The following is a 15,731-nucleotide window of genomic DNA, read 5'->3' as shown; positions in this document are numbered from 1 at the left end:
CCTTTTTACTGGGGCACGTGCCCCAGTATAAATTTGCTGTGCCCCAGTAAAATCAAAAGTTTGAGTTTTAACAATTGACTTTATTAGTCAGTGCATTCATTTAGCTTGATCTAAAATAAACGCAGTATCCCAATCAATGCTTGAAAAATCAAAGCAGTATAACCGAAAACACGAACCGATACCCGCAGAATTCCATGTCAGCGCGCTCTTCTGAGCTTGCCAAATAGCCACTGCAGCACGCACACAGAAGTCCAGGTGTCGGACTCGGCACACACGTCAGAATTGAGGTAGGCTAAAAAAACATTACAAAACTAAAGATAGTTTCTAAATGAGGCCTACCGATCATCTTATTTTGACCAAAACATAAAATCAATATTACATGAAGCTAAAAAAAAACAGTATTTGCGCTCAAATTAATGCGAAAAAAGATTGCGCGCAAAGCTGATATCAAACTTGCGTCCCTGAACTGTTGTATAGTGGGTTAAGCAAGTTTCTATAGCTGTGTAGTGCATTGTGCAAGCTTGTAGTGCATTTTGCAAGCTTGTAGTGCATTTTGCAAGCTTGAAAGAAAAAAAATGAATATGAATTGGGGCCTGTGCCCCAGTAGAGCTTTATGTCTAATAACACCCCTAGTTTAGGATGTGCATAAATTGACAGTGTAAACTGTACACCAGCCTATATTGTATGTTTTGTCAACTTACAGGACTGTGTTGAGTTCATGTAAAAAATGTAGGCAAACTGGATTTTATAGGTGAAAGGATACCCAGAAACAAGTTATTCAGTTACAGTATATACTTTAAAAACAGAAAATCCAGTGGGTAATGGCCAATGTCAAACTGAACACACTGAAAATGAGTGATTGTATAGGTTGTTAACTATGTTGTATTCCATAAGCAAGCATAACACCCTTTCAGACCAAAAGAAAACAATAAACACTGTCAGTTTGTTGATGTGCTGTCACACCCTCCAGCAATAGTCTGGTGTGGGTGTGAATAGGCGCGTTCGACATGGACTGCTCTGTGAAGTCGGACGTTCATGCTTCTCGTGGTTTGCTGTGTTGACGTCAGTCATGGCCGTTCAAGCGCTGTTTGCTTACTTTATTTTATTTATAATTAAACTTAGTCTTTTCGTTAGTGAAGAGGCGTACTAAAACCATTTATTCAACACATTTTTAATTTAATTAAACTGTTGTCGTGTGTGAGTCTGGCCAATCATGAAATAGCTGTGTCGTCATTAGAACCCTTGCAGTTGCTCTTGAGAAAATGCGCTCGGCTACACAGCCGGCAGTTCTCGAATCGATCTCACGGTACTTTTATGGCTACGTCAGTGACCTAGCCTCGGCGCCGTCTCAAGTTGGACAAAAAGTCTAACCAGAATTCACTGTCTCAAGTCAGCCGCCTGCAGCCGCCTGCGGCGCTGCATGAAGTCAGTCCATGTCGAATGCACCTATTGTGTTTCGTTTCTGTTTGTCACCCTCACTTACCACAGTATGTGGACACGCCCTCCTGGTGTTCTCTTCCTGCACCTGACACCAGTTACTTATCAGCGCACCCGGTATCCATCAGCTCTGCAACCACCTACAAAGACCAGTCCGACCAGTCCGACCTGCCGGATTATTAGTTTTCTACCAATGCCAGCCCAGTCTGCTTCAGACGCAGGAACTCGCTCTACCATTGAACTTCATTATTTAATAAAACAGATTATTTTTGCACCAGTTCCAGTTTCTGCGCCTGAGTTCTGTCCCCAACCCTGACATGTGCAATTTATTATAAAAGATTACAGTGATCACCCTTCTATTGAGCAATTGCAAACGTATTAAATAACCAATCAAACTGTTTAAATAACAACCAGTGTATTTCTACAATTATGATGGAAACTGTATCAGGAGACACTTTTAACCCTGTAAGACTTTAAGGTTTAAAATTCCAACATCACTTTTAGCCTCCAAAAAACACATTTGCAAATGTTGTTTTGTTTTTTTTGAAAGACCAGAAATTAGCAATTAGAGAGCTAAAAGTGATGTTGTAGTTTTACAACCAGGGGTCTTACAGGTTATTAAAAAAGATTCTAGCGGACAAGGGGCTTTGTCCATACAGAAGCAGCTGAGGATCTCAGTTCAGTTTAACTAATGTAGCCAGTAAAATACACAGTTGAGAAGAAAAAACAGGCAGTTGGCAACTTTATCGTTTTTAATCTGATTTGTTGAGCGAGGAGAGGAGCAGGGATGGGGGTGTAGTGAGGGTGGGGTAGCTAGGGTTGAAGTCAAGCTTGATGAGGAACTAAATACCCCAAAAACTTTTAAAACTTTGGAAGAAACTTGAGAGCCTTTCCAAAGTAGTCGAAGGGAGGGGTTGTGTTTGGTAACTGGCTTTGTTCACGGATCTCGATTGTGGAATTTGTACAAGTGGCAGACTGTCACACCCTAATTCTATTCACCTGTGCAACCTGTCCCCCCCCCCCAAGGATCCACTGTGTACCGAACCTTGCCTATCCATCACTTTAGTCAGCCTGACGATTTTGGATTAATAAAATTAAACTATTATACCTGCCTCTGCTGTCTGCATTTAGGTCTTGGCCTGAGCCGCGACACAGACTGAGTGTGAAATTGGGGTGTGTAGTTACTCCTTAAATCTGGGATATGCAAATCATCAGAGGTGGTGAGGTTTGACCCTGTTGTGACAAATCCGTACGGCAGGGTAGGTAAAGGTTTTGAGAAGGACTTGTCATTTGTGATGAAATAAACTTCACCAATCAATACATTAAACGCTCTGATAGTTAAATAAAATAAATATCATATATGTAGGAGCAAACTGCATCTCAATTTAACGAAAAGTCCTTAATCGACACACAAATTGTCGACCTTTCTAGCATATCATCGCCACCATCCATCCATTTTCCTCCTTCAGTTCAACGTTGGGTTACAGGGAGGTTCAGGTCTATGCAAATCAGTCCAGTACTCCACCAGCTGCGTAGACCCGCCCAGAATATAGGTGATGACCGAGGAAAACTCACAGCGATTGTACGTGTGAAGGTAGGCCTTCCATCGAGATGGATCGGGAGGGCTAGTGGGCCCGAGTCCTAGCTTCTTCAAACACGCGCCCACGTAGGCGTCCTCGATGTTAAAGGGCTGGACGTCCTTGGAGACCTCCACCAGCTTCCCCGGGAGGTCGTTGGAGAACACGTAGCCCATGCCGAGCGTGTAGGTGGGGTAGGTGGAGTAGGGGTACATGTCCTCCGGGACGTACCATTTGGAGCCGGGGTCGCGGACGACCGGCCTGTCCCACATCAGCATCCCCGTCAGGTAGCTCTCCTTGGGGATGCCCGGCGTCTGCAGCATCGCCACCAGGTTCTGGACGTTCAGGAACATGTCCGAGTCGATCTTCATGGCGTAGGAGGCGCCGGGGCAGCGGGTGGCGAGCCAGTCCATGATCACCATGGTCTTGATGGTCAGGTTGATGTAGCTGTCCATGAAGTCGCTCTGGATCAGGTCGCGGTGCGTCCGGCTCTCCTGCCTGACGTTCTCCAGCTGCTGCTCAGCGTCCGAGCCCCCAGGGAGGCCGAGCAGGAAGAGGGTCAGCACCAGCTGGCCCCGGACCAGCGTCTCGTTCCCCCACGTCCTCCGGATGGCGTCCCGGGCAGCCAGGTTGTGGGGCGCCACCGGAACCATGAGTACCAGAAAAGGGGACTTGGTCTCACACACGCCTGGCTCGTCCATGATGAAGCGGTAGTTGCGTGGGCAGATGAAATGGTAGCTGTTGGTGTAAAGTGTGGTACTGAAATTGCTCTCTAGATCCGGATTGGGCGTAGGAATTACGCTTGGGAGCACCGGTTGGCTCTGATTGGTTGTTCTAGACCTCGCCCCCTGGAACCCGATGGTTCTATTTGTCCATACAGTCCAATAATGTGTAATTTCAAAGTCTCCCCACCAGAACCTCTGGAGTCCTCTGGGGGAATTGATTGAGACAACATATATGCTGACCAGACCGAGAGCACCTACCACAAGCAGACCAAGGAAACAGAACCTTGTTGCCCTGTTGGGGCGCCGCAGGACGTCCATATCTAGACTAGAGAGGGGAGAGAGAAAAACAACTGTAGAAAACGTCGATGTTTATTGCGTGACATTTTATCTGATTCACTTCCTTGTTATTTTTTCTTATTGATGTGGCTCTGATTCGATGGATTCTACTTGATAAATTCTGGCTAAATGGAATCTACTGATTTATTGAGAGCTTGTTTGAGTGTTTCATAAATCCCCAAAAGAGTGATGCATTGTCACGGTAGCAATTAATAGGAATAATATAAGAATGCATAGTGTTATTTTACACTTTTAAAAAACTATTCAACCTGTTAAATCATCTACACGTTTTACATTTCGGTTAACTGCATTAACTACGTAGCCATCAAAAACTAGTCATCCGAACTAGCTAAACAAGTCGATCTAGTAGGCTACATCTTGTAGCTGCATGGTTGTGTTCTGCCTGACCTGCTACGCTAACAAGTGATAACCAATCATGTCATGTAGCTTGTCAATGACATAGACAGTTCATCAGAGTTGGCTTTAATTCTCTGGAACTTTAGCGCAAGCTAACCATTCCATCTCCAGTTTGAACACCTGTGTCTACGCAACATTAAAAGGATCTGTTCTGAGTCTTACAGAGCAAGATTCAAAGTGGAGGCGGGGAGACACCCTGGCCTACCTAGGTAAAGCTGGAAAGATATTCTTAGATTCGGACTTCTGGAATCAGGTTTCTGGTTTTTAGACGTTACATTTAAATAAGGTTTCTGAATCAATTGAGCAGTAGGCAGACAGCTCATTTTCACTCATTCAGTAGTTTTGCTCATATATCATTTATGTATCCTATATGCAGATCCGTTGTCAGAATCAATAGTAACATACATCTTGTCATGGACAAGTTATGCATAAAACAATAAAGTTGGTCTTGAACTACATAAACTGCTCTGATTAGCTTTTTACAGCTGAAAGTATAGGCTATTCATTAGAGTTCATTAAATCCCTCAAACCCTATGAGGATGTTAAATGTTGTCGTGGGTATTGTTACGGACACGTTCATTTCTGTTATGTAGGGTAATGTTAACAGATCAGGCACATAGTATTTTCCCTTATCTGCTATCTATGAATTTACACATATGTCTGTATTCGATTAACTCGAATAAAAAACTAAATAAAATAATAATAATTGATCGAGAGTATCATTAAGAAAACTCACCTTCTCCTATCCTGCCTGTTCTGTGTGCCACAGTGGGTGTTACCCATTAGATCAGTTTGGTCTCAGATGGATTGTTGCTTAACCCTCGTGCTGCCTTCGGGTCACATGACCCAAAGGTTCATAACGAACCATCGTTGTGTTTACCCAATTTTACCCAATACAAAAACAAATTAAAATAACTTTCTTTTAACCTTTGCAATGTGGGGGGTCTGAGACAGCCCAACGGTTAAAAGAAAATGCTTCACTTTGTCTTTGTATGCGGTAAATCTGTCGCAATACGACGGTGGGTCACAATGACTGATGGGTCAGAATGACCCGAAGATAACACAAGGGTTAACATCGCATAATCTTTTCGACGCGTTCACACTCAAGACGTCATGACATCTAATGTTTAGCTACTATAAAAAGCACACAAAGGTGAGGTTTATGAATTTGTTTAATGACAATGTCTACCATTGCTCATCATTACTTATCTTTGGAACGGATGCTCTTAACACATCCTCCGTCGTAAAAACAAAACAAAAAAAACGTTTCACCAATCGTAGGAATATCTACATATATATTCATACATTATATTTCTGTGTACTTGTGTGTGTATTTATTTAACATGTCACGTTCATGTTCGTGATACAAGGCACTTAAACATACATTTGAAATACTTATAACGATGATCTCAATGTGCAAAAAGGCTATACTGTATATAATTTCAACTTTGATACAGGCCCTGGTAGGCCATTGTCTTATATTAACCCTTTGGGCTTCAAGACCCCCATGAATCTTTTGCTTTTTCTATCTTCATCCACCCCAAGTCAATCATCTTATAGTTGCCTCTAGTTAGGGGTGTTAAACATTATTTCAGTTCCAAAATGTAAGTAGATTTTGTCTTTCTTTGTGGTCGTTAATTTAAATTAAGTATTCATTCAGGTCATCATTTTTATCTAAATGATGACCGGTTATGCTTTAATTAAGTTATTTCCTCAAATGTCGAGCATTGGTATCAAGATCCTGGTGCCCAAAGGGTTGACACATCACAGGGATGCGGGTCCGGTTAAGATCCTTGTCACTGATTAAACCACCACCTCTGTGGGGAAACAAGTCAACATTACAAAATGTCTCGTCAAGAAAGCAGATGGGGAAACTCCCATCAAACAGATAGAGAAACAGAGAAAGATAAAAAAAGAACGAGAGACTAAACCTTAAACCAGAGATGTAACTTTAGAGGGGAGTTGTAAAGTAAATGGAACAAGGAAGGCATCTATTAAGTTAAATATTAACTGATTAGACACCACAGTAAATGTATCTGTTTACCCATTAATTACATTTTGATCCATTTTCAGTTGAGGACAGAGCTCGGAGGACACGGAAGAACAGGGATGCCTGGCGACTTGCAAAGTTGTCTTCTTTTTATTTTATTTTTTTGATCATCACGCAGGATATATTCTTTTCTCTTTTAGACTGATCTCAAACCTGATTCAAAATCAGATCATGAGAATGGATAACGCTAGATAAGCCTGTTTTGTACGTGTGGATGTGCACATGTGTGCGTTTGAGTGAGTGAAGACCTATCTTCCACTTTTACTACTACTGTATACATCTCAATGAAAGTGCTATTATGGTGGTCCAATCGCTAGTGTGGCCCCTCTCCTAAAAGCAGTGAGTCCTGGCAGTCATTCCCTCAGTAATGTTTTACATACTCTTCACAAAATGTGAGGACTGTCCTTAGTGACCCAAAGCTAAACAGGACTCAAACCTTCCTCAGTGCTCATGCCTGGACAAGGTCATATCCTTTTCAAACGCATCCAAACACACCTACCAATCTTGGCATTGGATACACTCAATGTCGGTCGTATATTTTTTGTTGACACACCCACACATAATACTCGCACACACAAAAACAAATGTCTACTGCTGGAACAGCGCGACCGGAGGAAGAGTGTGTGTCCTAGCTGACGACGGCAGGTTTCAGGGCCAACACCCCTGGAGACACCACCACCCAGGTCAGTGGGTCCCGACCTGCCACCACGCCCCCCGCGGACAGGTTCAACGCCGCCTCCCCCCTCCCCCCGTCCTCATCCTCCCCATCCTCCCCGTCCACCTCCCCCCTGCTCTCCGCCCTGCGTAGCCTCCCCAGCCCCACGGCCCCCAGCACCGACGAGGCCCCCAGGCCGTAGTGCAGCAGGGGAGAGTCCCCCCTGAGACCCAGGTGGCCCCCGCCTCCGATCAGGGAGAGGAGAGAGAACCCGGGGGGCCCCAGTGAGCTCATGTCCAGGCTCTGGGGGAGGTGACAGAGGGCGGAGAGGGGCAGCGAGCCCCCCCCCAGCCCTGACAGGACGTGTCCCCCCAGCAGGGCTGCGCCCCCCCCGGGGATGATGACATGAGCCCCCCCGACGTAGGGCAGCTCCGGAGCCCCGTGAGGCCTACGGAAGCCCGGGCCGACCCCGGTCTTGAGTAGGTCCCCCAGCCTGCCCGCGGAGCCCTGGTCCTGGGCTACGAAGTGTCCGTGGGCCTTGATGTGCTTGCGGAGGGAGCTGGGGTCCGTGTAGCGCTTCAGGCAGCCAGACATCTTGCAGTAGTAGGGCTTGTCCACGTAGTGCGTGCGCGTGTGCTTGAAGCGGTCGCTGGAGTTGGAGTAGCGCTTGCTGCAGCCCTCGTACGGACAGACGTAGGGCTTTTCCCCTGGAGGAAGACATTTAGATTTATTGAGAGAAGAAAGTTCAAGAGAACAGAGATACAGAGATTGAGAGGAGAGATCTGAAATAGAGATTGAGAGGAGAGAGAATATATAGATATAGAGATTAAGAAGGGATTGAGACGTAGGAGTGTAATTCTTATACCAGTAGATTGGTACAAGAAAAAAAACTTTTCATCCAACCGTTCATCTTATTTTGACTAAAACATAAAAACCCTATTACATGAAGCTAAAAAAAAACAGTATTTGCGCTCAAATGAATGCGAAAAAAATGTGCGCGCTTGCATTAGCTATTGATGTCCTTGCCAAAGCTGATATCAAACTTGCGTCCATGAACTGTTCTATAGTGGGTTAAGCAAGGGGAGTTTTGTATAGCCTAGTAGTGCATTGTGCACAGAAAGCTTGAAAGAAAAAAGGGATATGAATTAGGTGCCGGTGGCCCAGTAGAGTTTTATGTCTAACAACGCCCCTGGTGTGTGCTGTACGTGGTCATGTTTGTGTTTCCTCACACACCTGTGTGTGAGCGGGTATGGATCTTCAGGTTTTCCAGACGAGAGAAGCTTTTGTTACAGGTAGGGCAGTGATGCGGCTTCTCATTGGTGTGTGTGCGGATGTGGATTAGCATCTTGTACCTTTAAAAGAAAAACACACAGTAATGGATTTGTCTAGGGCTCCCTCAAAGCTTCCCCCATGCAAACAAACCATTTCCAAACATACAGTAGAGAGATAAAGACTTATGGACGTTTTTATTACATATAAACGTTATATTTGTATTTAATTCTATCGTTTCTTCTAAGAGTTGTAGTCCTCCTGATATCTTCCGATACATAATACATTGTTTATACGGTATATTATGTGTTCGGTACAAGAAAAAAATCAATAGCATCTTCGTGAAGGCCATGTGGTTTGGATTAATCAGGATTATCTGAGAGGATGTTTGTGCTCACAGGGAAACCATGCCCACCTGGCGTTAAAGCCCCGCCCATTACGAGCACAGCCATCCCATTGGCAACAGTACCCAGAATCCTTTTCAGGCTTGACGTGGTAGTCGTTAATGTGTTCCACGAGGTCCTGCAGGGAGTCGAACAGCAGGTGGCACTAGAGGGCAGAGAGAGAGGGGGAGGATGTAGAAAGAGAGAAGGAAAGGGAGAGAGAGAGATGTAGGAGAGGGGAAGGGAGAGAGAGAGGTGTAGTGAGAGGGGAAGGGAAAGAGAGAGAGGTGTAGAGAGGGAGACAGATTTAAAGAGTGAAAGAGTAGAAGAAGAAGTGAAAGAGGAGGAGGCGGGAGAGAGCGAGAGATGAGACAGGTACAGAGAAAGAGAGAGAGACAGAGAGAGAGAGAGAGAGAGAGAGAGAGAGAGAGAGAGAGAGAGGGAGAGAGGGAGAATGAGATGGGTCAGACAGGTGTGTCATCAGCTGTGTCTCTAGAGATGCTGTATGGATGACAGTTGAGTCCTCTCCACCTGTCAATCATCTTACCCTCATCCAACGACAGGCCAGCTGCTCATCCGATGAGGGCTCCGGCGACGCCCTCTTCTCTCCCGCCTGACCAATGAACATGGAGGATGGCAGGTTGAACCCGCCCCCGGTGTTTCCGATAGGCAGGAAAAACTGGAAGCCCTGAGGAGAAGCTCCACCCTCCAGGTATCGAGAGTGAAGAACTTCCTGTTTGAGAGAGAGAGAGAGAGAGAGAGAGAGAGAGAGAGAGAGAGAGAGAGAGAGAGAGAGAGAGAGAGAGAGAGAGAGAGAGAAGGGGGGGGGGGAGTAGTGTAAGAGAAGTTCCAGTCTGTCTCTCTGCCATTTGTGTGTGTGTGTGTGTGTGTGTATGTGTGTGTGTGTCTCTGTCTGTCCCTCGGCCCTTAAGTCAGTGTGGTTGAAATCAGATTAGGAGAGAATCGGGGCATGACTGCGTGGAGACACCAACCCGACAAATTAGATTCACCTCCAACTCAATGCAGCCCTGTTTACCCCTGAGTGGGGAGCGTCCAGCCATCAGACCCATCTAACGCAGGACAGACTGGGCCACGCGTGCGCACAGAATATCACAGGGGGTTCAGATGGCTGAGCGGTTAGGGAATCGGGCTAGTAATCATAAGGTTGCCGGTTCGATTCCCCGGCCATGCCTTATGACGTTGTGTCCTTGGGCGAGGCACTTCACCCTACTTGCCTCGGGGGAATGTCCCTGTACTTACTGTAAGTCGCTCTGGATAAGAGCGTCTGCTAAATGACTAAATGTAAACAATGTACGTACGCCCGACCACACAAACATACACACAGATGAATGGCACGCCCTCGTCTGAACTTCCGAGTTTCAAAGGAGATGCAGTACATTAAGTTCTCGGTGTACAAGATTCACAGTGGGGAGACATGCACAAAAAGGGGAATTCCCAGAGATGGGAGTTTGGGGGGGGGGAGTATTTTATTCCAACTCACCCTGGAGAAGAGGTGGGGAATGGGGCTGCTTCCATGCGGGGAGGAGGGCTCTGGGGGGGAGGAGGGGGAGGAGAAGGAGGGGGAGGAGCAGGAGGGGGAGGGGGCATGGCGGGAGCAGGGCGACAGGCTGAGGTCCATGGCAGGGGGAGTGCAGGAGCCTTCGCTGTCCTGGGGGCGGGGGGGGCCACCTGGGGTAGAAGGGGGACGCAACACAGTCATGATAGTGGAACTCACTACACACACACACACCTACACACACACGGACACACACACTTTCTCTCTTTCTCTCGCACACCAACACAGTGTATCTCACAGTGTCGTGTAAATCACCATCCACGCGCACGCTCTTTGTCTCTCACACACACAAACGTGAGCGTACGTCGTTTTGGAAGCGAGCGAGGCTCCAGGTTCATATCATCATGCTTCTCTCATTACTGTGAATTACACGTACGCGCCCCTTAAGCCGCTCTGGAGCTGCTGTGTAACACTGACCGGAGTAATGCCCTTAAGTGGTCGTCTGTGTGTCCCTTCTGTGTGAGTGTGTGTCCCTGTGTGTGTGTGTCTGTCCCTGTGTGTGTGTGTGTCTGTCCCTGTGTGTGTGTGTAAGTGTCTCCATGCGTGTGTCTTGGTGTTTGAGTGTGTGTGTCCGACTGTGTGTTTATTTGTGTTTTTGTCATTCCATCTGGGTTTGTTGTGTGTGTGTGTGTGTCCTACCTGGGGAGGCAGGGGGCGAGGGGTAAAGTGTGCGGAGTAAACGGGGGCGTGAGGCGCTGAGTGGGGCGCAGATGGGGGCGGAGCACCCCCTCTTCCCCAGCCGAACCCGCCCCCGAAGCTTCAGGTCCAGTGGCTCGTCCAATGACAGCATGGATGCTGGGTTAGCTCTGCCCACCTGCGGGGAGACGGGGAGATCAAAACGCATGGTTAGACTTCCAAGTTAAACTCCGGAAGTTGAGGATCTTGGAAAAGGACAGCATTGCTCCCGGCTATCATAAGGCTGAACACAAGGTTCTCATGCAGATTTGGAGACAAAAACACACACAAACACACACCACACACACTCATACACTCAAATGCACAAAAACATCTGACCACGGTGCATGAAAGACCACTGTATGAGGGAAAATAAACACACATATCCCAGCCTCCGATCTCCAAGTCTTTCCTTTGACCTCAACCAAACACACACACACAAACACACACACACATCGGTGTAAAGCATTCCACAGTGCTCCCATGACAGGGATCCACAAGCCGCACCTAGGTGCTAACCGCTACAGGAAGTCCCTCCCCTGTCTCACAGCAAGGTGGGAAGAGTACACGTCTGATCTGTCAATCAAAACCCAAGACCCCGGACGTTGAGTCAGCGAAAAGCCCTGACCCAGTAAACAGCCACAGTTGCAGATGACGACGATCCTGAATCGCAGGTCGCAGTGAATATTTCACACAAAGCTGCCATTGACATCAGCAGGCTACATAGCAGAAGAGAACTGACGTAGCGTTAGCTTAGCAGGCTACATAGCGGTAGCAGGTTGACGTAGCATTAGCTTAGCCGGCTTCATGGCAGAATGTATCTGATATAGCATTAGCTTAGCACAGTGGTGTGCAGTATGAGAGGACAGGGGCCCTGCTGGGGACAATGCTCAGTCAAGTGGTCTCAAACACTGCTTAGCTTGATGAGCTAATGCCTTCAAGAACCTCTAAGTCCGTAGACATGGAGCGGGCTTCAGATATTTCATGAAAAAGGATCTTCAGGGTTAGATCAGAAGACAAGGAAGAGCAATGATTGGTCCGTTTACTCTGTGAACCGTGAGTTAGTCGAACCATTTGGGGTCTATTCAAACACGCACACACACTCACACACTCGCATGGCAATTACAGACAGGATCTCCAATATAATACACACCAGATTGGTAACCACAATGAAGTCAGTGTTTCGCTGCTTCTCTTGGCTTGCCAGCCCCACAGTGGCTTTACATTCCTACCGAACACACACACACACGCACACACACACACGCAAACACACACTTCCATACACTGCAACGAGGGGTATTGTGAAGGCACGCACATACAGGACCATATGTATGCAGACACGCACTTAGACCAGCAGGCATGCATGCAAACACACACACACACACATGCAGGCACACACACACACATGCAGGCAGACAGACACACCACACACACAGGCCTCTCCCACCTCTCCCTCTTTCCCTCATTGACCTCCCTTTGGGCAGTGTGCCCAGGCTCCCTTACCGCTCCCCAACTGCCGAGAAACACACACACACACTCGCAGAGCATATGTACAGCAACGGACCCGCTTTCTCCAAACCTACCCAGAATGACACACACGGTGCTGTGAACAGACACACACACACACACGCAACGCCCCCATGGTGTCACACACATCCTTCAGATGAAAGATTCTTCCCTCCTCCCTGGACAGGAAACCTCCGTTTCCACGGCGCCCAGAGCTGGCCTCTCCCTCCTCCTCGCTTGCCTTCTACTTGCCCTTCTTCGCTCCCTCCATCCCTCCATCCTTCCCTCCATCCTGTGGCTTTCCGTCCCTCGCCCCCAAACCTCAACTGTAGAAAACCCCTCTCTCTTTCTTTTTTTCTTTCTCTCTTTCTCCACGCCTCACAGTCCCTTGCACTCATTTTTCTCATAAACTCTATTTTTCTTCCCCCCACCCCCCTTTCTTTCCCCTCCTCTGCATTTCATCCTTGCTCTGATTCTTACTCACTCGGTTTCTCGTAAGAGCTTACCCTCCCTTCCACTCCTCTGCTGTTCTCCATCCCTCTTTTCCCCTCCTTCCTCACTCTTGCATTCTTTCGGTGACTTTCATCCTCTTCATCCCTCTCTTCTTCCTCTCACACTCATTATTTCTCCCGTCCCTTCGTCCATCTATCCTTCCAGAACCTTATAAGGAATTATCAAGCAGAAAACCAACAAATGACATACAGAAGTACTGCATTTGGGATTTGTCTCTCTCTCTCGCACGCCCGCGCAGGAACAGTAATGATGGAGCTAAGAAAGTCACCAAAAAGACTATTAAAAAGTACGGACAAACTCAAAAACAAAACAGAGAGTAGCCTGCTGGAGAAAACTCAAAGCGAGGGAAGGAAAGAGAGGAAGGTGAGGAGAGCAGTAGGCAGGGCAGGGAGAGCTCTCTTACCTAGCCACCCATGGACCTCAGCAAGACCCACAGGCCCTGAGGAATTCTAGGGTTAGGAAGGTGTGAGGGAGGGAGGGAACGAGAGAGAGTGAGTGAGTGAGTGAGTGAGTGAGAGAGGGAGAGAGAGAGAGAGAGAGAGAGAGAGAGAGAGAGGCGTGGCCTCGTCTCCTGCAGCTTTCTTCTTACTTCCCTCTTTTTTATTTCTCTTTTTCTCTCTTTCCCTTCACTGCCCCTCAGAATCACATCATGTGATGCAATACTCCGACTGCAGCCTGCAATAGCAGAGCCTGCTGGGTGGTGCACACACTCTCCACAGAAACGAAGCTTGTGAAAAGTTCAAGAAAAGACGTTTCAATTTCATCTAGGAACTTCTTACAACCCCGACAGTGTGTGTGTGTGTGTGTGTGTGTGTAAGCGTGCATCTGTGTGTACATACATGTATTTGTGAGTGTGGGAAAGAGCATTTCTGTGTGTGTGTGTGCTTTTTGGAGCGTAATCTTGTGTGCGCATGTGTGTGTGTGTGTGTGTGCATGTGTGTGTGTGCGTGTGTATGTGTATGTGTGTCAGCGAGGCACCTGTGGCCTGGTCATGCTGTATTACAGCCCTCTGACAGGACATAGAAAGAACCAGATGCTGAACAGACAGGGGGACTGGCCGGGCAGCTGGGGCCTGGCAGAGAGGCCTGCTGCCTGGGGGTGCTGATGGAGCTGTGGGGGGTGGGGGGCTCTGGAAGGGTGGAGAACATGCATGTGACGGGGGGGGGGGGGGGGGTTAGGTTGGAGAGAGACCGGGTGGAGGGTGGGGATTTCTGGGTGGGAATGGGAGAAGGCCAAGCATGAGGGTGGATGTGTGTGTTTGTGGAGCAGGGTCAAAGCCATAACATTTACATTTAGTCATTTAGCAGACGCTCTTATCCAGAGCGACTTACAGTAAGTACAGGGACATTCCCACCGAGGCAAGTAGGGTGAAGTGCCTTGCCCAGGACACATTGAAAGTGCCTTGTAGGAAGGAGGGAGGAGAGAAGAGGAGGCAAGGAGACCACACTGTTCTTTTCTTGGCTGAGTGGTCCACAGGGAGGCAGGAACAGAGCGGAATTAAGCAACTAAACAGACCACCGCAAATTAGACAGGTGACGCAATGCCAGAAAACGGCCGCAACAACGACTAGTGTCTCGGTGTGTTTGAAGGCGCGCGCGAGACGCGCCCAGTAGCCTGCAGTATGTCAGCATATGTGATGTGCTTTAGTTTCCCTTCACTTACAATCTCCATAAAGTGTGTACGGTTTCTTCCATGCTTCCTTCTCTCACTGGAGACCTGACTCGCTGGCATCCTCCCTCCCAACCAGACCTCCCTCTTTCCTTCTATCGCTCCCTCTATCCCCCTTTATCTATCCCTCCCTCTTCTTGTCTCTCTCTTCATCCCTCCCTCTGTGCCCCCCACTGCTTGGCAGCCAGACAAGATCAACACAGAAACCTCTTTACTCCTCTCTGCCGCTTTTCCCTCTCTCTCTCTCTCTCTCTCTCTCTCTCTCTCTCTCTCTCTCTCTCTCTCTGTCTCTCTGTCTCTCTGTCTCTCTCTGTCTCTCTGTCTCTCTCTCTCTCTCTCCACTCAGCTGAGGAACAGGCCCCTCCCTCTGCTCCTTTCATCTGCCGAAGAGATGTGAAGCAGAAAAAGAAAAACAGAGAAATAGGAAAGGAGAGAGGAGATGGAGGGGCACCGAGAGAGAGAGAAATAAAGTTGAGAGACAATGGAAAAGATAATGAGAGGATGAAAAAAAGAGAGTGAGAGAGACAAACAGGAGAAGAGAGACACCATCAGTGGCTGTGAGGGGAGGGTTCTGACCCTCACTGTCAGGAATTCATTTTCCGAGACAGAACCAGACCCACAGCAGACTCGCTCTCTTTCCCTCCTTCTCTCTCTGTCTCCCTCTCTCCCTTTCACTCTCCCTCTCTCCCTTTCCCTTTCTCCCTCTTCCTCGTCTCCCTCCGTTCTGTCATCCAGGACCTCAAACACACAAACACATGCGCTTCGCATTCCTCCGAGCAGAGCAGATTCACCCAATTTGTTTCCACTGCGTGTTTACTGTGTGTGTGTGTTGCGCGCTCTGGCGTGTGTGCGTGGGGGTATTTTGCGTGATAGCTTACGTGCGGATGGGTTGTTGGTTTGTGTATTTGTGGATGTGTTTATGGTGTGAGCATGTGTTGCATGCT

At 47.7% G+C, this 15,731-nt stretch overlaps 2 protein-coding genes across 4 annotated transcripts in view; both read right to left on the bottom strand.

The window, feature by feature from the left end:
- Positions 1–2,175: 2,175 nt before the first annotated feature.
- On the bottom strand, positions 2,176–5,272 carry LOC134008915 (beta-1,3-galactosyltransferase 1-like). The gene is made up of 2 exons (XM_062448494.1): positions 5,229–5,272; positions 2,176–4,064 (listed from the first exon to the last, which is right to left on the bottom strand). Exon 2 carries the CDS (start codon positions 4,055–4,057, stop codon positions 2,903–2,905), a length of 1,155 nt encoding a protein of 384 aa, XP_062304478.1. The 5' UTR covers positions 4,058–4,064; positions 5,229–5,272; the 3' UTR covers positions 2,176–2,902.
- A 374-nt stretch (positions 5,273–5,646) lies between these two features.
- The window catches only part of glis2a (GLIS family zinc finger 2a), a 12,526-nt gene continuing 2,441 nt past the window's right edge, over positions 5,647–15,731 (bottom strand). For all 3 annotated transcript variants that reach the window (XM_062448041.1, XM_062448040.1, XM_062448042.1), the window contains 6 exons: positions 11,065–11,239; positions 10,351–10,538; positions 9,397–9,582; positions 8,882–9,015; positions 8,431–8,549; positions 5,647–7,904 (listed from right to left, as the gene is read on the bottom strand). In XM_062448041.1, the coding sequence (XP_062304025.1) occupies positions 7,171–7,904; positions 8,431–8,549; positions 8,882–9,015; positions 9,397–9,582; positions 10,351–10,538; positions 11,065–11,215 (1,512 nt within the window). In that variant the 5' untranslated portion in view covers positions 11,216–11,239 and the 3' untranslated portion in view covers positions 5,647–7,170. The remainder of the gene's footprint in view (positions 7,905–8,430; positions 8,550–8,881; positions 9,016–9,396; positions 9,583–10,350; positions 10,539–11,064; positions 11,240–15,731) is intronic.

This window comes from Osmerus eperlanus, chromosome 22 (genome assembly GCF_963692335.1).
Source record: "Osmerus eperlanus chromosome 22, fOsmEpe2.1, whole genome shotgun sequence".
Classification (NCBI taxonomy): Eukaryota; Metazoa; Chordata; class Actinopteri; order Osmeriformes; family Osmeridae; genus Osmerus; species Osmerus eperlanus.
This window is presented reverse-complemented; position numbering and strand designations above follow the sequence as displayed.